This window comes from Scyliorhinus torazame, chromosome 2 (assembly GCF_047496885.1).
Source record: "Scyliorhinus torazame isolate Kashiwa2021f chromosome 2, sScyTor2.1, whole genome shotgun sequence".
NCBI classification, from domain to species: domain Eukaryota; kingdom Metazoa; phylum Chordata; class Chondrichthyes; order Carcharhiniformes; family Scyliorhinidae; genus Scyliorhinus; species Scyliorhinus torazame.
The window spans coordinates 26,027,269-26,048,689 of NC_092708.1; the positions used below are offsets into that span (position 1 = coordinate 26,027,269).

At 46.8% G+C, this 21,421-nt stretch overlaps 1 protein-coding gene across 1 annotated transcript in view; it reads left to right on the top strand.

Annotated features, from left to right (window-relative positions):
• The first annotated feature begins 585 nt into the window (after positions 1-585).
• Positions 586-21,421, top strand: part of LOC140386891 (IQ calmodulin-binding motif-containing protein 1-like) — a 64,180-nt gene continuing 43,344 nt past the window's right edge. Inside the window, exons 1-5 of the mRNA XM_072469731.1 lie at positions 586-782; positions 5,900-6,015; positions 9,137-9,299; positions 14,497-14,626; positions 15,904-15,997. Coding sequence (XP_072325832.1) covers positions 751-782; positions 5,900-6,015; positions 9,137-9,299; positions 14,497-14,626; positions 15,904-15,997 — 535 coding nt within the window. The 5' untranslated portion in view covers positions 586-750. The remainder of the gene's footprint in view (positions 783-5,899; positions 6,016-9,136; positions 9,300-14,496; positions 14,627-15,903; positions 15,998-21,421) is intronic.

Sequence of the window (21,421 nt, forward strand, 5' to 3'; positions counted from 1 at the left end):
GGGGGGCCTCTGTGTGCGGCTGGCTCCGGGGCGGGGCCTCTGTGTGTGTGGTTAGCTCCGGGGCTGGGCCTCTGTGTGTGGCTGTCTCTGGGGCGGGGCCTCTGTGTGTGTGGCTGGTTCCGGGGCGGGGCCTCTGTGTGTGTGGCTGGCTCCGGGGCGGGGCCTCTGTGTGTGGCTGGCTCCGGGGCGGGGCCTCTGTGTGTGGCTGTCTCTGGGGCGGGGCCTCTGTGTGCGGCTGGCTCCAGGGCGGGGCCTCTGTGTGTGGCTGTCTCCGGGGCGGGGCCTGTGTGTGTGGCTGGCTCCGGGGCGGGGCCTCAGTGTGTGGGGCTGGCCCTGGGGCGGGGCCTCTGTGTGCGGCTGTCTCCGGGGCGGGGCCTCAGTGTGTGGGGCTGGCCCTGGGGCGGGGCGGGGCCTCTGTGTGCGGCTGGCTCCGGGGCGGGGCCTCTGTGTGCGGCTGGCTCCGGGGCGGGGCCTCTGTGTGTGGCTGGCTCCGGGGCGGGGCCTCTGTGTGTGGCTGGCTCCGGGGCGGGGCCTCTGTGTGCGGCTGGCTCCGGGGCGGGGCCTCTGTGTGTGGCTGGCTCCGGGGCGGGGCGGCGAACGTGCTGGTGTGAAGTGGAGGGCTTCGGCGTTGCCCTGGAAACAGGCTGAGGCCGGGTCGAGAGCGCGGAGCCTGGAGCTGGAGCCGAGCCCGGGCCTGGAGGCTTGGACCGAGCCGGCGGATTGGAGCCGGGTCCTGGAGGCCGGGGCGGGATGGCTGCAGTCGGCCGGCGGGCAGCCCCCGGGTAGGTTGTCTCCTCTCTCCCGGCTCGATTCTCAGAGTGAATTTCTGTTGGTCCCGCCCCCCCACAATTGAACACACAGTGCAGAAGGAGGCCATTCGGCCCATCGAGTCTGCACCCACCCACTTAAGCCCTCACTTCCACCCCTTCCCCGGAACCCAATATCCCCTCCTAACCTTTTTTGGACACTAAGGGCAATTTATCACGGCCAATCCACCTAACCTGCACGTCTTTGGACTGTGGGAGGAAACCGGAGCACCCGGAGGAAACCCACGCACACACGGGAGAACGTGCAGACTCTGCACAGACAGTGACCCAGCGGGGAATCGAACCTGGGACCCTGGCGCTGTGGACAAGCTCCTGCCTAAACAGACTTGAATTTTTCTGGTCATTGCGCGGAGCTGGCTGCACGGGCTAGATGGGCTGAATGGCCTGTACCCGCTCTATGGGGATTGTATGTAGAGAATCCATAGAATCTCGACAGTGCCGAAGGAGGCCATTTGGCCCGTCGTGTCTGCACCGACCCTCCGGCCCTGCACACATCTTTGGGCTCCAAGGGGCTGATCGATCCAGCCTGCACATCTTTGGACTGTGGGAGGAAACAGGAGCACCCGGAGGAAACCCACGCAGACATGGGGAGAACGTGCAGACTCCTCACAGACAGTCACCCGAGGCCGGAATTGAACGTGGGACCCTGGTGCCATGAGGCAGAAGTGCTAACCGCTGTGCCATTCCTGGGGATGCCCCCAAAAACCTGTGTGGGAAGGTTATCCACAATCTGACTGCGGACTCGGAAAAGGAAGACTTGCATTAATATAGCCACAGGATGTCCCAAGAGCTTTATAGCCAATTAAGTCCTTTTTGAAGTGTAGGCTTGATGGGGAATATGCGCACAGACAGCCGCCATTACCACACAATGTTGATCACGGCTAGACTATCTAAATTTTGTCATGCTGATTGAAGGATAAATATTGGCCTGGACACTGGAGATAATTCCCCTGCTCTTCTTTGAAACAGTACTGTGGGATCCGAGAGGACAGAATCCAATGATTCATTCCAAAAACGATGCCTCTGACCATGCAGCACTCCCTCCAGTATTGCACGGGTGCGTTAGCCTAGATTCTGTGCTGAATTTCTGGGACTTAGAGACCAGAGTCTACCCACTGAGCTAAGGATGAGCATTCCAGCCAATTATCCATGGTATTGCTGGAAGGCAGCCCCAAGTCCAAGAAGGAAAGGATTTGTAGTTTATGGAGCCTTTCACATTCCTCAAACAATCTCAAAGAGAGGACTTGTGCCTAACCCGATCATCGTTTTGATGCCTTTTGAGATTGGTTGGCATCTTGAGAGATTCACAGCATCAGAATTCTTTGCAAAATGCAACTGTTAAATTACCTGGGTAGTTATTTTTCTTTAGATGGTTCAACCAGAACCCATGAGGGGAATGTTTGGCGAATGTTTAGTAGTTACCAAGGTCGTTCTAGTCTACTGGCCCATGTAAAATGGATTGTGGACAGCACGGTAGCATTGTGGATAGCACAATTGCTTCACAGCTCCAGGGTCCCAGGTTCGATTCCGGCTTGGGTCACTGTCTGTGCGGAGTCTGCACATCCTCCCCGTGTGTGCGTGGGTTTCCTCCGGGTGCTCCAGTTTCCTCCCACAGTCCAAAGATGTGCAGGTTAGGTGGATTGGCCATGATAAATTGCCCTTAGTGTCCAAAATTGCCCTTAGTGTTGGGTGGGGTTACTGGGTTATGGGGATAGGGTGGAGGTGTTGACCTTGGGTAGGGTGCTCTTTCCAAGAGCCGGTGCAGATTTGATGGGCCGAATGGCCTCCTTCTGCACTGTAAATTCCATGATAATCCATGATATGGCCATTATTAGACAGAAGGCAGTCAAGGAGCCCATGGGCTCCATGCCAGCTCTGTAGAACAATCCAGTCAGTTCCATTCCTCCGCTCTTTTCCCATAACCCTGCAAGTTTCGTTGCCTCAAATTCCTGTTCAGATGAAGAATTATCCCTGCTCCCATTAATACTTGCCGCATTTAGAAAATAAGCAGATCTTTTTCACACACCCACTGCATAGAACATAGAACGATACAGCGCAGTACAGGCCCTTCGGCCCATGATGTTGCACCGACATGGGAAGTCAAAAAACAAAAGCCATCTAACCTACACTATGCCATTATCATCCATATGCTTATCCAATAAACTTTTAAATGCCCTCAATGTTGGCGAGTTCACTACTGTTGCAGGTAGGGCATTCCACGGCCTCACCACTCTTTGCGTAAAAAAGAACCTATCTCTGACCTCTGTCCTATATCTATTACCCCTCAGTTTAAGGCTATGTCCCCTCGTGCTAGCCATTTCCATCCGCGGGAGAAGGCTCTCACTGTCCACCCTATCTAACCCCCTGATCATTTTGTATGCCTCTATTAAGTCTCCTCTTAACCTTCTTCTCTCTACCGAAAACAACCTCAAGTCCATCAGCCTTTCCTCATAAGATTTTCCCTCCATACCAGGCAACATCCTGGTAAATCTCCTCTGCACCCGCTCCAAAGCTTCCACGTCCTTCCTATAATGCGGTGACCAGAACTGTACGCAATACTCCAAATGCGGCCGTACCAGAGTTTTGTACAGCTGCAACATGACCCCATGACTCCGGAACTCAATCCCTCTACCAATAAAGGCCAACACTCCATAGGCCTTCTTCACGACCCTATCAACCTGGGTGGCAACTTTCAGGGATCTATGTACATGGACACCTAGATCCCTCTGCTCATCCACACTTCCAAGAACTTTACCATTAGCCAAATATTCCGCATTCCTGTTATTCCTTCCAAAGTGAATCACCTCACACTTCTCTACATTAAACTCCATTTGCCACCTCTCAGCCACGCTCTGCAGCTTATCTATGTCCCTCTGTAACCTGCTACATCCTTCCGCACTGTCGACAACACCACCGACTTTAGTGTCGTCGGCAAATTTACTCACCCACCCTTCTGCGCCTTCTCTAGGTCATTGATAAAAATGACAAACAGCAACGGCCCCAGAACAGATCATTGTGGTACGCCACTTGTAACTGAACTCCATTCTGAACATTTCCCATCAACCACCACCCTCTGTCTTCTTTCAGCTAGCCAATTTCTGATCCACATCTCTAAATCACCCTCAATCCCCAGCCTCCGTATTTTCTGCAATAGCCTACCGTGGGGAACCTTATCAAACGCTTTACTGAAATCCATATACACCACATCAACTGCTCTACCCTCGTCTACCTGTTCAGTCACCTTCTCAAAGAACTCGATAAGGTTTGTGAGGCATGAGCTACCCTTCACAAAGCCATGCTGACTATCCCTAATCATATTATTCCTATCTAGATGATTATAAATCTTGTCTCTTATAATCCCCTCCAAGACTTTACCCACAACAGACGTGAGGCTCACCGGTCTATAGTTGCCGGGGTTGTTTCTACCCCCCTTCTTGAACAAAGGGACCACATTTGCTATCCTCCAGTCCTCTGGCACTATTCCTGTAGCCAATGATGACATAAAAATCAAAGCCAATTGCTCAGCAATCTCTTCCCTGGCTTCCCAGAGAATCCTAGGATAAATCCCATCAGGCCCCGGGGACTTATCTATTTTCAGCCTGTCCAGAATTGCCAACACCTCTTCCCTACATACCTCAATGCCATCTATTCTAACAGCCTGGGTCTCAGCATTCTCCTCCACAACATTCTCTTTTTCCTGAGTGAATACTGACGAAAAATATTAATTTAGTATCTCGCCTATCTCTTCAGACTCCACACTCAACTTCCCATCCCTGTCCTTGACTGGCCCTACTCTTACCCTAGTCATTCTTTTATTCCTGACATACCTATAGAAAGCTTTTGGGTTTTCCTTGATCCTACCTGCCAAATACTTCTCATGTCCCCTCCTTGCTCGTCTTAGCTCTCTGTTTAGATCCTTCCTCGCTACCTTGTAACTATCAAGCGCCCCAACTGAAACTTCACACCTCATCGTCACATAGGCCTCCTTCTTCCTCTTAACAAGAGATTCCACTTCTTTGGTGAACCACGGTTCCCGCGCTCGACGCCTTCCTCAAGAACACGCAGTAGCTGTTCCTTGAACAAGCTCCACATATCCAGTGTGCCCAACACTTGCAGCCTACTTCTCCAACCTATCCCCCCCAAGTCATGTCTAATGGCATCATAATTGCCCTTCCCCCAGCTATAACTCTTGCCCTGCGGGGTATACTTATCCCTTTCCATCATTAACGTAAACGTCACCGAATTGTGGTCACTGTCCCCAAAGTGCTCACCAACCTCCAAATCTAACACCTGGCCTGGTTCATTACCCAAAACCAAATCCAATGTGGCCTCTCCTCTTGTTGGCCTGTCAACATATTGTGTCAGAAAACTCTCCTGCACACATTGTACAAAAAACGACCCATCTAATGTACTCGAACTATATCTTTTCCAGTCAATATTTGGAAAGTTAAAGTCTCCCATAATAATTACCCTGTTACTTTCGCTCTTATCCAGAATCATCTTCGCCATCCTTTCCTCTCTACATCCCTAGAACTATTTGGAGGCCTATAGAAAACTCCCAACAGGGTGACCTCTCCTTTCCTGTTTCTAACCTCAGCCCATACTACCTCGGAAGAAGAGTCCCCATCTAGCATCCTCTCCGCCACCGTAATACTGTTTTTGACTAGCAGCGCCACACCTCCCCCTCTTTTGCCTCCTTCTCTGAGCTTACTAAAACACCTAAACCCCGGAACCTGCAACAACTATTCCTGTCCCTGCTCTATCCATGTCTCCGAAATGGCCACAACATCGAAGTCCCAGGTACCAACCCATGCTGCCAGTTCCCCTACCTTATTTCGAATACTCCTGGCATCTTTTACTCAAAACTTTAAATCTGTGACCCCCAGTAGAACATGTAGTCTGAATTGATCAGTCATCAAACTCGGGTCTCCCTGGTGGGAAGAAGGGGTGAGAATTCTACCTCTGAATCACCAATTCTCCCAGCTCCTGTGATGAATAAGTTTTATGTTTTGTATTTTATGTTGTGTTTTTCACTGAACAAAGTGTTCCCTTATTTTGTGCTAAATGATTAGGGGTTCAGCCACAGACGGCTTGGATGAAGAAGTGAATTCTATCGTTTTTAACTTGGCAGCGGAAGTTGCAGAAAGCTCGGATGATAAGATCCCAACCCTGCTCCTAAAGCTGAAAGGTAGGAAATGTTACAGAATCGAGCATCCTCGGGCCTGTTACCCTTCAATTTCCCTTCCTTCAACACTACAGGAAGTGCTGCCACTAGCTGGAGATCTTGACATTACCTTTCAGTGTGTTTGTCCAACAGTTTTCATTCATACGTGAGTGCGAATAGTGGGTATTTTTTATTATTTGTTCACGGGATGTGGGCGTCGCTGACTGGGCCAGCATTTATTGCCCACCCCTGAAGGCATGTAGGCCGACCTGGTAAGGACGAAAGATTTCCTTAAGGAACCAGATGGATTTTTACGACAATGGTTTCATGGTGATCATTAGAGACGTTTAATTCCAGATTTTTATTCAAATTTCACCATCTGCCATGCCGGGATTTGAACCCCAGGATTCGAATCCCTAGAGCATAATTTTGGGTCTCTGGATTACCAGCCCAGCGACAATACCACTGCGCCATTGCCTCCCCCTAGGTATAGGCCAATTTGTTTTGCAGGACAATGGTAGACTTCAAGAGGACTGGTAGTAAGGCTGGTAGAATAGGTGAACACCTGACAATGAAATTTAATGCAGGAAATATACAGTTAATGCTCAGACCACAGGAACTACAGAGGATCAGAGGGACCTTGGGATGCATGATAGCACTGTTGCTTCACAGCACCAGGGACCCAGGTTTGGTTCCAGGCTTGGATCACTGTTTATGGCACACTTGCCTTTATTAGCTGAGGCATAGAATATAAGAGCAGGGAGGTTATGATGGAGCTGTATGAAACACTGGTTAGGCCACAGCTGGAGTACTGTGTGCAGTACTGGTCACCACAGCAAAGGAAGGATGTGATTGCACTAGAAAAGATGGAGAGGAGATTCACCAGGATGTTGCCTAGCATTTCAGCTATCAAGAGAGGCTGGATAAGTTGGGGTTGTTCTCCTTAGAGCAGAGAAAACTAAGGGGGACCTGATCGAGGGTGTATAAGATTGAGGGGTATTGATAAGGTAGATAGGAAGGAACCTTTCCCCTTAGTGGAGGGTTCAATAACCAGGGGGCATAGATTTAAAGGTAATGGACAGGAGGTTTTGAGGAGATGTGAGGGTGGTTGGAATCTGGAACTGACTGCCTGAAAGGGTGGTAAAGGCAGGAATCCTCACAACATCCTCACAGTGGACTAAACCGCTGGCTTGTAAGGGAGAACAAGACCAGCCGCGGGTTCAATTCCCGTACCGGCCTCCCCGAACAAGCGCTGGAATGTGGCGACTAAGGGCTTTTAGCAGTAACTTCATTGAAGCCGACTTGTGACAATAAGTGATTTTCATTTAAGGAGTATTTAGATGAGCATTTGAAACCCCATAGCATACAAGGCTACGAGTCAATTCCTGGAAAATGGGATTAGAACAAATAGGTAATAATAATCTTTATTAGTGTCACAAGTAGGCTTACATTAACACTGCAATTAAGTTACTGCGAAAAGCCCTCATCGCCACATTCCGGCGCCTGTTCGTGTACACTGAGGGAGAATTCAGAACGTCCAATTCACCTAACAGCACGTCTTTCGGGACTTGTGGAAGGAAACCGGAGCACCCGGAGGAAACCCACACAGACGGTGACCCAAACTGGGGATCGAACCTGGGACCCTGGAGCTGTGAAGTAACTATGCTACCTTGACATGCTTGATCGCTGGTGCAGACCCAATAGGCCGAAGGTCCTCTTTCCATGCTTAAAAAAAATCACTTTTTGTGTTTGCTTATATATGTTTCCTCCCGGTCTGGCAGTTTTGAAAACTCTCCGTGTTTTCAATTCCCTCCACCACCTTGCTCTTTCCACTTCTTTTCCAGCCCAATATCCCTCTTGTATATCTCAATTTTCACCCCTCCACCTTTGTTGGCTCTATCACCAGCTGCTGAGTCCCCAAGCTCTGAAACTCCATTCCTGAACCTCTCTGCATCTCTCAACCTCTCTCTCTACTCCTTTAAAACACCCCCTTAAATCTGCCTGCTTGACCAAAGGTTTTTGGTCCCCTCTCCTAATGTCTCTCATACTCAAATGTATTTTATTCCATTCCTGTGCTGTAACCGTATTAAACGTGCTATATAAATGCAAGTTCTGGATGGATATATGAAATGCCACTTAGCATATTTACGTATGTATTTTACGAAGATATTGTGCACCTAACTGTGTATCTGTTACACTTAATGAGGCAATTGCCTTTTCTGATCTACGTGCAGCTATTTACTGGAAATGTGCATTTTTGGAATATTGAATGCAGTCATTGTACCTTTTGGATTTCAGTGCTGATGGGAGTATGCATCCAGGGGCTGGATTTTCTGGAGGGGATGGAGGGCAGGGGTTGGGATTGGGGTTGGGGGGGGGGGGGGGGGCGGGGATCGGCGGTGGTGGTGAGGAGGCCCCGCTTATGAGTCGTCATGCCAGTTGAGGTTGATGCCCATCATGACTTGCGGGTGCGCAGAGCAAAGAATGTTTTTGATTCGATGCCCAATGCCGATGATGTACATAAGAACCAGGAGCAGTAGTAGGCCATCTGGCCCCTCGGGCCTGCTCCGCCATTCAATGAGATCATGGCTGATCTTTTGTGGACTCAGCTCCACTTTCCCGCCTGAACACCATAACCCTTAATCCCTTTATTCTTAAAAAAACTCTATCTTTATCTTGAAAACATTTAATGAAGGAACCTCAACTGCTTCACTGGGCAAGGAATTCCATAGATTCACAACCCTTTGGGTGAAGAAGTTCCTCCTAAGCTCAGTCCTAAATCTATTTCCCCTTATTTTGAGGCTATGCCCCCTAGTTCTGCTTTCACCCGCCAGTGGAAACAACCTGCCCGCATCTCAGAAGAGGAGCTGGGTTAAATTTGATCAATGCCACGGAGCTGAGTAAAAATGAAGTATAGATTTCAAGGTTTTACCAAGATAGCTGCAATGATGGTGCCTAGAGCCACAGGCCTTGTTTTAACAGTGTTCTGAATCTGTTAAGATCAAATAGCAGTAAGATTTTTAAAAAATTCTGGCAGAGTTGTAAATGGTACCCAGAGGACTGCACTGTTACATTTCCATATGATTTTTGGTGTAGCATTGCATTAACCGATTCTCCTTTCAACTTTGTCCTGTGTCTTTTACAGAAATCCTGCAAGATCCTCCCTTAGGAAGCAAAGAATTACAGAAATTAAAAGAGGATATTTATTATTATGACCTAATTCAATATTGCATACTGGTGCTTCGACAAGACTACTACAACATCCCAGGAAGATGGTCCACAGCTGTAGAGTTAGCGGAGATAGTCAGGTAAATCAGACCAGGAGTCTGCAATTAATATTCCACTTGAGGGTGCAATGCAAGAAATCAGTTAGAAATGATTTTTCTCAAATCAAGCAAATTGGCCCATGAATGTTGTGCATGTGCATTATTTTGCATGTAATAGTAATAATCTTTATTAGTCTCACAAGTAAGCTTACATTAACACTGCAACAAAGTTTCTGTGAAAATCCCCTCGTCGCCACACTCCGCCGCCTGTTCGGGTACACAGAGGGAGAATTCAGAATGTCCAATTCACCTAACAAGCGCGTCTTTCGGGACTTGTGGGAGGAAACCGGAGCGCATGGGGGAAACTCACGCAGACACAGGGAGAACGTGCAGACTCCGCACAGATTGACCCAAGCCGGGAATCGAACCCAGGTCCCTGATGCTGTGAAGCAACAGTACTAACCACTGTGCTGCCGTGCCATCCGTTTGAAATATTGAAGCATTTGTTTATGACTAAATCCCCATCCTCTCTCCCTTTCGCACACTGTCCAGCCTATTTATTAACCTAGAAATAATACACTATGCAGATCAACAGGTTGGACTTTACAATCAGGTGCTTCCGAAACAGATCAGTTTGTACAGTGAGTTCGGAACATGGAAATAAGAGGCCTGCTCCCTGCAAGCCACATAGCACCAAATCAGCACCATTAGCTCTGAAGAGGTTATAATAAAGATTTTCTTATGTGGTCCCTTACCATCTTAAAGTATATCAATGCACTTGACAATGTTCAATTGAAACCTATAAGCTCCAAAGGGAACTTGACAGGTTGGATGCTGAGAGGATGTTTCCCCTTCTAAGAAAGACTTGAACTAGTGGGTAAAAGCAAATTACTGCGGATGCTGGAATCTGAAACCAAAGAGAAAATGCTGGAAAATCTCTTTGTGTTAAAAGCCCTGCTCCCATGCCCACATGTCTGTCATTGGCCTGCTGCAATGTTCCAGTGAAGCTCAATGCAAATTGGAGGAACAGCATATTATCTTCCGGTTAGACACGCTACAGCCTTCCGGTCTCAACATCGAATTCAACAACTTCAGATGATTAGCTCTACCCCACCTCGACCCCTTTGTTTTCATTCCACTTCATTTTAACTGTCTTTTACCATTTCTTTCTTGTCTTTCTTTATATATATATATATATATATTATATATATTCTCCCCCTATCTTATCCCCCCTTTCCTTACCTTTTCTCCCCTTTGCTTCCCCCTTCTCCCCCCACATCTACATCTGTCACGGTTTACCCTCTGATGTTAGTTTCTCTGCAGTTTGGCCTTTCGCACCTTTTGTTCTCTCTGGGGACAGCCATTACCAGGCGCCGGAATGTGGCGACGAGGGTTTTTCCACAGTAACTTCATTTGAAGCCTACTTGTGACAATAGCGATTTTCATTTCACTTTTTCATTTCATTAGCACTCTTTCCCTTGGTTTCTCTGGGCAAGACTCATCTTTCATTCTCTCACCCTACAGTATAAATATTTCCCACTTTCTATCTCTTTTAACTTTGACAAAGGGTCATCTGGACTCGAAACGTGAGCTCTTTTCTCTCCTTACTGATGCTGCCAGGCCTGCTGAGATTTTTCAGCATTTTCTCTAGAACTAGGGGGTACTGTTTAAACATAAGGCACCTCCTTTTTAAGAGTGAGATAGGAGACATTTGTTCTCTCAGAGGGTTGTTATTCTGTGGAATTCTCTTCACACAAAAAAGTGGACACTGCATCATTAAATTGAGTTAGATAGAATTTTGATTGACAAGGGAGTCGGAGGGTTATGGGGTAGGAAAGAGAGCACAGTTGAAGCAACAATCAGATCTGCCATGACCTTATCAAATGGTGGAGCAGGCTGGAGGGGCCCAATGGCCTATTCCTGCTCCTAATTTGTCTGTTAATTGGCTAAAACTACTCATCTGACTGGAGAGCTGGTCTGAGAACAGAAAACTGGAAATACTCAACGGATAAAGAAACCGAGTTAATGTTCGAGGTCAATGACTTTTCATCAGAACTGGAAACTGTGAGGGATGTACTATTTTTCAAGGAATATAGGGTGATAGGGTAGAAAGCAGGAGTTAGTAAACGGCAAAAAGGATGATAATGCAAGCCATACGGAGGTTTTTTTAAATAAATGAACTGAAATGAAAATCGCTTATTGTCACAAGCAGGCTTCAAATGAAGCTACTGCGAAAAGCCCCTAGTTTCCACATTCCGGTGCCTGTTTGGGAGGCTGGTACAAGAATTGAACAGTGCTGCTGGCCTGCCTTGGTCTGCTTTCAAAGCCAGCGATTTAGCCCTGTGCTAAACCAGCCCTTATGTTTTTTTGTTGGGTTTTTGAGCAAAGTATATTTGCCATTATGTACACAAAATAGAATATATATATATATATATATATATATATATAGAAGAGAAGGGAACACGCACAAAAAACAAAACAAACAACAAGAACAAAAAAGTTAGAATAAAATAACTTGTAGGGTATTATGTGCTAGCTCAACAACAGCAGCTCTGTACAATTGGCAGAATTGTTTTTAGCACCTAAGTAGGCATCTGTTTGTGGGGGCGGGGGGAAACGGGGGGTAAATATACATTTGGGTGCCGGGGAAACAATTATAGAGGGCAATATGCGAATGAATCTGGTGTTGGTGTTGTCGCTTGCTTCTCCCGGACAGTTTTCACTGCTGTTGTCATCTCACGATCACCTCCTCTTCAGCCGTTCATCCCGTCTTTCGCCCGGATTTTCTTTGTTCTCTGCTCCTGTGGATGCCGAGTTTGTTATCGTTTCCCGTGCCCTCCTTCCGGCTGTCATTCCCTTGCCTCTACCCCCCCACCTCACTGGTTCCCCTCTATTGTTCCCTGTCTCCTCCCCTTTCCCCCCCCCCCCTCCCCTTCTCCTGTGGTTCACCTTTCTTTTCTCTTGGGTTTAGCTGCTATCCCTCCCTCCCCCGCCTCAGCTCCTTTCCCCCGATTCTTGTCTACCTGGCTATTCTTCTGCTTCTTCGTTGGCCACAAACAGGTCCCGGAACAATTGGGTGACTGGCTCCCACGTTCTGTGGAAGCCGTCGTCGGACCCTCGGATGGCGAATTTGATTTTCTCCATTTGGGTGGTGCTGCTGACCACCAGCCGAACAGGATTCTATGGCGGGCGATCAGGGAGGCAAAGGCAAGGGCGTCCGCCCTCCTACCCAGGAATAGATCTGGCTGGTCTGATACCCCGAAGACCGCCACTTTTGGACATGGCTCCACCCTCATCCCCACCACTTTGGACTTTACCTCGAAGAAGGCTGTCCAGTACCCCGCAAGTCTGGGGCAAGACCAGAACATGTGGGTGTGATTGGCCAGGCCCATCTATCCTCAACCTCCGGGAAAAACCTACTCATACAGGTTCTTGTTAAGTGGGCTCTATGTATCACTTTTAGTTGTGTCAGGCTGAGCCTTGCGCACGTGGAGGTGGAGTTGACCATATGCAGTGCTTCGCTCCAGAGTCCCCACCCTATTTCAATCCCCAGGTCTTCCTCCCATTTCTTTCTTGTTGCGTCCAGTACAGTGTTGGCCCTTTCTACCAGTCGGTCATACCTGTCGCTACAGTTCCCTTTATCTAGTATGCTTGCGTCCAGTAGTTCTTCCAGTAATGTCTGTCGTGGCGGTTGTGGATACGTCCTTGTCTCCTTTCGTAGGAGGTTTTTGAGTTGCAGGTACCTTAGCTCGTTGGCTAGCTGGAATTTCTCTATCAGTTCGTCCATTGTTGCGATCCTGCCGTCCGTGTATAGGTCCCTGACTGTCAGTGTCCCTCCGTCCTGTCCCCACTTTTTAAAGATGGCGTCAGTCAGCGCTGGTGTGAACCTATGGTTGTTGCAGATGGGACCATTGTCCGACATTTTGGTCAGGCCAAATTGCTGCCGTAGTTGGTTCCAGGACTGGAGGGTGGCTATCACCACTAGGCTGCTGGAGTGGTTTTTGGGTGGGGATGGGAGTGCCACCGTGGCGAGGGCCAAACGGAGGTGTTAATGGAAAAGCAAAGAAAGACTAGAGGAGGTGTGAATCGCTTTGGCAGAATGATTACCAACAGCCATAAAAATGCAGCAGGGGTTGTAATGTGAAATTGAAGAGCTTGATGAGTCTGAAAGTGCTGTCATCCCTCAAGTTCCCATTAAGCTTCTTAGGAACAATGTAGGAGGCTGGAATAGGGGTGAGGCGATGAGTTAAACTGCCAAGCAACCGGAAGCTCAGGGTTATACTTGCAGACTGTACAGGTGTTCAGTAAAAACAAAATCACTCGACTTGTGTTTAGTCTCTTAAGATGTAGGAACATAGGTGGTCTTCTTGCTACGTGGCAAGCTACCTCAGCCAGTGGTTGTAAAGATCCTTAACTTATATTCTTTTGATTTATAATGTTGTTTGCAATTCTCTGATAGATTGACCATCTGAACCCTTCTACCATCTCGCTCTTAACACTCCGAGATAACCACTGAACCATCTAAACTCTTCATTCCTCGGCATAAGTTTCTCCATGCCAAAAATCCTGAGACTTTTGATTATAGATTGCATCGTTTTCATCATTGTTAATTATCCTTGATTGCCATAGCAGTTAATATCTAGTTAGATATTCAGATTTTTCTGGATGGAAGCTGGCCTTGGAAAGGGTCCAGAGGGGGTTCACAAGAATGATCCCTCGAATGAAGAACTTGTCGTATGAGGAACGGTTGAGGACTCTGGGTCTATATTCGTTGGAGTTTAGAAGGATGAGAGGAGATCTTATTGAAACTTAAAGGATACTGCGAGGCCTGGATAGAGTGAACATGGAGAGGATGTTTCCACTTGTAGGAAGAACTAGAACCAGAGGACTAAAGGGACGATCTCAGACTAAAGGGACGATCCTTTAAAACAGAGATGAGGAGGAATTTCTTCAGCCAGAGGGTGGTAAATCTGTGGAACTCTTTGCCGCAGAAGGCTGTGGAGGCCAATTCACTGAGTGTCTTTAAGACAGAGATAGATAGGTTCTTGATTAATAAGGGGATCAGGGGTTATGGGGAGAAGGCAGGAGAATGGGGATGAGAAAATATCAGCCATAATTGAATAGCAGAGCAGACTCGATGGGCCGAGTGGCCTAGTTCTGCTCCTATGTGTTATGGCCTTATGGAAGTGAGGCTGTGTTAAAAGCAGCGTTAATGGTGAATTGAATTGCTCCCTTTCAGCACCGCCTGTGTGGATCTGGATCCAAAGGAAGATGCGGAAGAGTTTTATAACAAAGTGCTGCCGTCAGCTGCAGACAACCTAATGCTGCTGGCACGACGTCTGCAGGCTCGTTTCCTCAAGGCTGTTGAGGTAACATATGCATCTAAATTCTGTCTGCCCTATTTGCATGAACTCTTATTTGTAAACGTTCCTTACCAGTCTAAAAGCTAAAGATTTTGCTTCCGATGATTGGCTGAAATGTTGTATTCGCTCTGAAACGATCACTGAAGAAACTCAACAGAACGCATACGTCGGTCAGAAAATTCACATTCTCAAAAGAATCATTTCTTTTGAGAAATATTTTACAACATCTTTTGAGTGGTTTGTAGGTTCTCTAACCTTCCGACAGAAAAGAAGGATGAAAACCCTATGGAAGTTTTGATAGATTAGGCACAGAGAGAATGTTTCTACTTGTGGGGGAAGTGTCAAAAACTAGTGGCCATCAATATAAGATGATCACCAAGAAATCGTATGTGGAAATCAGAATAGACCTTCTTTACCCAGAGAGTGTGGAGAATTTGGAACTCAGTGCTGTGAAGAATAATGAAAGCGAATTGCTTCAAATGTGAAACTGGATAAGCAGGTGAAGGAGCAGTGAATTTGGGATTATGCTGATGGGATTATCATAATAATGTTTATTGTCACAAGTTGGTTTACATGAACACTGCAATGAAGCTACTGTGAAAACCCCTAGTCACCACATTCCGGAGCCTGTTCAGGTACACTGGGGGAGAATTCAGAATGTCCAAATTACCTAACAGCACGTCTTTCGGGACTTGTGGGAGGAAACCGGAACACCCGGAGGAAATCCATGCACACGGGGAGAACTTGCAGACAGTGACCCAAGCCGAGAATCGAACCTGGGACCCTGGAGCTGTGAAACAACCGTGCTACCCACTGTGCTACTGTTCCACCCATTAGATAAGGAAGGATGGGAAAGGGTTCAAGTGGAGTATCAACGCCAACATGGACTTGTTTAGCTCAATAAACTGTGTTGTGTATTCAACGTTGGCATATCATTACTTGGCAATGCTTAACTGCAATGTTGGGATCGGTTAGCTCAGTTGGCTGGACAGCTGGTTCATGATGTGCAGCAACGCCAACAGTGCGGGTTCATTCCCGTACTGGCTAAGATCATTCATGAAGGCTCTGCCTTCTCAACCTTGTCCCTCTCCTGAGTTTTGGTGAACCTCGGGTTAAATCGCCACTTGTCAGCTCTCAAAGGGGAGGGCAGCCTATGATCCTCTGGGACTATGTCGACACTTACACTTAACAGCAATGTATGATCAGAAACAAAGTATATTTGAAAAGTTGAATGCATCTTTGAAAAGTGTCTGAAAAGGTTAAAAAATTGTTCTTCATTCAAGGATGACAGCAAACAGGATTTTCTGCGCTATTTCGACAATGTGACAAACTCCCTTTGCTGGCTTCTTAGTGGCCACATTCAGCTGATACAACATGGTAAGTACCAGTCAGTGGTTTTATTTTAACTGCCTTTGGAGATTGTTGCTAACAATTAAAACTTGTAAGTGTATAATGTAGAAAAATGTCCCAATGGACATTGCAGAGGTTTAATTGTATAAAAATGGGCAAAAGAGATGATAAGAGATATTAAGAAGAAAATTCATTTATAATAGTCAATGAATTTGCAAGTTTCAAAAGACATTTGTTTCTCAAAAAAGGCTAATCTGCTCTGCTCTTCCTGAAAGACATGAGGCCAAACATACGCCTGGCTGTCTCGCATTTTGCAGTTCCCTGCTGTTGCGATTGGTTTATTGTGAAAAACTTGGTTTATAGTGTTGTGTTTTCATTGAATGGTTCAGCACAGAAAAAGGCCATTTGGCCCATTATGTCGGTGCCGGTTCTCTGCAACAGCAGTTTTCTTAGTGCCACTCCCCCTGCCTTTGTCCCCCTAGCCCTGCAAATGTTTTCTCATCAGATATTAATCCAATTCTCTTTGGGAAGCCACGAGTGAATCTGTCTCCACCACACTTTCAGAATGGGGTTCAGCACCATGTCCTTTTCCCTTGTGAGGGAAATTATGTATTAAGAATTTTGACTTAAATAATAATCTTTATTGCCACAAGTAGGCATACATTAACACTGCAATGAAGTTACTGTGAAAAGCCCCTAGTTGCCACACTCCAGCGCCTGTTCGGGTACACAGAGGGAGAAATCAGAATGTCCAATTCACCTAACAAACACATCTTTCAGGACTTGTGGGAGGAAACCGGAACACCCCGGAGGAAACCCATGCAGACACTGGGAGAACGTGCAGACTCCACACAGATAGTGACCCAAGCCGGGATCAACCTGGGACCCTGGAGCTGTGAAGCAAAAGTGGTAACCACTGTGCTACCATGCCGCCCACAATGTAGGGATATGTAAGAAGTTTACAGATGATACAAAAATTGGTTGCTTGTGAAGAAGGAAATTAGACCAAGAAAATATCATTGAACTGAGCAGTATTGACAAATCTCAATCTGGAGAAGCATGAGTTAATGTAACTGGAATGGTCAAAGAAGGCAAGGGAATGCGCATTAGGTTATCAGATTCTGAAACATACAGAGGAACAGGGAGATCTAGGATTACCTATCTACACTTCCCTGAAGGTAGCAGGGGAGGTAGATTAGATGATCAAGAAAGTACAAGAGGCATTTCTCTTTGGTAGTACAGAACTTGAATTTTGCTGAGAACTGAGACGTTTCCTCTAGTATTCATCAGGACACTACCTACGCAAGAGTACTGAAATAATCAGAACACAACAATTTATACTGTACGAAAAGAAAGTGTTGATTAAGCAGATTCTGATTGGTGGAGGTGTTGCCATAGAGAATGCACCAGATGACTGACAGTTAACTGTCAAACATTGTTTGAAATTTAAGCCAGGCAGCTTGACCCTGACTGGTCAAAGTATTGCCCTGAGGAATAAGTCAGCAAATAACTGTCACTTATTTTGTTTAGCTGAACCAGGTGCAATGTGTGTACATGATCTTCCTGTCTGCAAAGAACAGGGTCCTGTGTATTAATATATGTAGCTTCCAGTGCATGCAAACGCGCCACACCGTGAACCCGGCTGGCAATCTGAAATTGGTTGTCAGGGTAATTATTATTTTAAAATTTAAAGTGCCCACTTCTTTTTTTTTCCAAATAAGGGACAATTTGACATGCACATCTTTGGGTTGTAGGGGTGAGACCCACGCAGACACGGGGAAAAAGTGAATTTCGATCACTCAAGCATGTTATTGCTATGGGTTGGGACCCCCTTAGAACTGGGAAACCTGGGGGCGGGGGCGGCCCTTATTGCAGAAGCCACATGGGGGTGCTATTTCTGGGGTTCTAGGGTGTGTGGGATCTCCCTATTACAGGGGCCCCTGTGGGGTGTGGGTCGGGTCACTCCCCGTACTTGGAGGTGGGCAATTGGGTGGTTCGGGGCTGATTTGTGGTACAAGGGGGGTGAGCGGTCGCGGGACCTCTATATTGGGCCGTCCGCTCAACATGGCAGCCCCACAGCAGTATTCCTCATATTCCACGCCATGTATAAATTTGCATGGGGGTGGCAAGGTGGTGCAGTGGTTAGCACTGCTGCCTCACAGCGCCGAGGACCCGGGTTCGATCCCGGCCCCGGGTCACTGTCCGTGTGGAATTTACACATTCTCCCTGATTCAGTTGTTTCTGAGACTAAAGAGCTTTGCTTTACTGTAATTTTGAGCATCTAAATATAGTTGAGCTATTTTTGCACAATTTGAATGAACAGAGAATTGTGAAAACCACATAGATGGTGAAAATGTTTAAAACTGGCAGCGGGGGAGTCAGATAATGTTGACAGACTAATAGGCCATATTTAATTTAAGCGCTTTTTCAAGTACGCAGATTAGTCGGAGGAGACAGATTCCAAACAAATTTCTTTCCATTTTTCCATTATGGTTTTGGAGAATCTGAAATTAAGCAAATTTAGTAAGATAACATTACAGCACTTCACATGCAGACTGTTGTGTTTATGGTTTTGCTGTAGGTAATGTACAGAAACAGCAGGTGTATTTGAGAGATTAGTATTAAATATATCCTGTGGCTTATCTACTTTTAACTGCTGCTCGACCTATTTAGACCAGTCAGTAAATTGCAAAAGAGTATCCCGAGGATACATATATGCCAATATTATGATGGTTCTTAACCAGAGGCTCCCATTGCTTCTCTTCTACAGCACCTTTGGAATCCCGGGGCTAACCCATGCCCTATACTTCCATTTACCTGGTAGTTACTTGCCTCTGGATTGGAGTATGAAGTACATATTCTGCACCTAGTGTTGCTGAGGGCAGCAGGGAGAAATCCCAAATATCTCTTGTAAACCCTGACACTGCAAATTGTCCAAAATAACAGCCTGCACAAGTGTGTGTGACTGTGCCGTGTGCTAGATAGTTTGACAGTTGGGCTTCCAGTGATGGTGCAGATGCTACTTCACAACATAAACCAGTTTGTCAGCAGTAAGCTTTGCTTTGCCACACTTTCGAACACCTGCACACTTGAGCTATTTCTGCACAATTTGCATTAACAGATTTAGGATTAGTATAAATAGGGGGGAAAGAATGGTACCATAGTATAGGAAACGTGTTACTCGTATTACCAGAATGGTTCCAGGGATTTGGTACGTTTTAGTAACAAGGTTAGGTTAGAAAGATTGGCCTTGCCGTCCTTGGGGGCAAGCAGATTGTGTGGATGTGTGTTGCTCTTTTTAACCTTAGTCTATTTGCTCTGATTACGTCACCTTTGCTCATGAGTCGCCAGGTATATTTATGATACCGCCACGTGGTTCAAGTTCAGGTTATGATTAATAATACAGCACACCGCTTAGTAAGGATTAAAATAACGGTCATTTATTATATACAACAAGCAATATTAATACCCTAATACTACTTTCTATATAATAAACAGGCAGCACGGTAGCATTGTGGATAGCACAATTGCTTCACAGCTCCAGGGTCCCAGGTTCGATTCTGGCTTGGGTCACTGTCTGTGCGGAGTCTGCACATCCTCCCCGTGTGTGCGTGGGTTTCCTCCGGGTTTTCCAGTTTCCTCCCACAGACCAAAGATGTGCAGGTTAGGTGGATTGGCCATGATAAATTGCCCTTAGTGTCCAAAATTGGCCTTAGTGTTGGGTGGGTGTACTGGGTTATGGGGATAGAGTGGAGGTGTTGACCTTGGGTAGGTTACTTTTCCGGGGGCCGGTGTAGACTCGATGGGCCGAATGGCCTCCTGCTGCACTGTAAATTCTATGATATATAAAAAAAATTCTATGAAACCTATCACTACTGGCCAATACTTAACTTAGGAAGAGCCCACCAGGTCAGGGAAACGAATGGCTTGTCCAATCAGATCTGGCCCGCGGGATTCAAAAGGCTGCTACAGGTCGGTGGCTAGGTGTCTCTACCGGATAGCGATCGCTGGATTCAAACCTACTGTTGCCGGCTGCTGTTCTTGCGAAGGTCTCGAGCAGGCGAAGAGGAGAGAGAGAGAGGTCTGAACTTGGACCCTCACTTTTATAGGGCTCAGGGGCTTCCCGCCTCCTGGGGCGGCCCTTGACCCTGAGTCCCAAGTGATTGGATCTGTCCCCAATCTCTGAGGTCGACGTGTCCAATGGTGAGGTGATTCCTCGATCGGGGGGTGGTCGCTCACCTGTCTTTGTTTCGGCCACTGCAGGCGACGACAGGTCTGGCCCGGTATTCAATTGCTAATATGTTGCAATTGTTCCCGGGGATAGCCGATTTAACTGTGGATGTCTGAATAGATGGGCTGCAAACAGTCCTGAATGCAACTGCAAATACCTGGGTTGATGGGCTGTTGATTGCCCTGAGTATCGATTTGGGCTAACTTCCCAGAGCCGAATATGCAATACTGTCTGCAGCTGCCTGCTTGTGTCTTCTTAGCTGCTTTTCCCAGCAGTCTTTTGGGTTAGCCATTTTAAACTGGGTTTTGGCCAGATTAATCGGAACGCAACCATTTTACGTGGCTACATTCCCGCCTTGTGATCCTAACGCGAAGCGTGAAGGATCACATAAATTTTGTCCTCTTCGTTCCCTGACCGGTGGGGGGTACCTCCTACATGGCTACTACTCTGACCCTAGCTATGCACAAACATTTACCTAAACAATTCTTGAGGGCGCTATGTCAGGCAGGGGCATGTATCTATAAAAAAATAAACTGGGAACCTCTAATTTTACCTAAACAATTCTTCAAGCATTATACAATCTTATCTCTCTAAACATACAATAACAATCACAACATTTAATATATTCTTTCCTGGCTTGGCAGTCAAACTCAGGATCATACATTTCCATACATTTTCTTTTTATTTACAGGAAAAACCGCCAGTGCATGTTTTATTGTTCATATGTCGCGGGGGTCTGGGGTCTGGTCATAGCCGAATATCGGGGATCGGATCCGATAAACCGGAGTTCGAGCGCGGTACGCTCTCCTTTTCCACTTGTCGAGGCGCATGGTCTGTACTGCACAACTGAGTATAGCCAATGCCAACAGTGCCTCAATGATGTACGATAGGGAGTACCAAGTTATGAACTTGGCACACCAGGATAATGCAGCGTGGTTGGTGACTGGGCCCTCGGTACTACTGGGCCGTGAAGTGTTAACAGTAAAGGGGTTTGGAGTGATGGTGTCCGCGTTCCCGCGCAACCAAAAGTTCATCAAAAGAGTGTTGAGCATGATGAAAGGAGTCCTCATGGCTGTCTTCTTTCTTTCCTTTTCCTGTGTTCGCTGGTTTTCTCCGGACTTGGAGCTTCTGGAGTTCTGTAAGACAAGCGTAGTGTGTGTAAATACTTCGGTTTAATATCTGGTGTGTTAGTGTGTCTGTCCTTCTTGGGGCCAATTAAA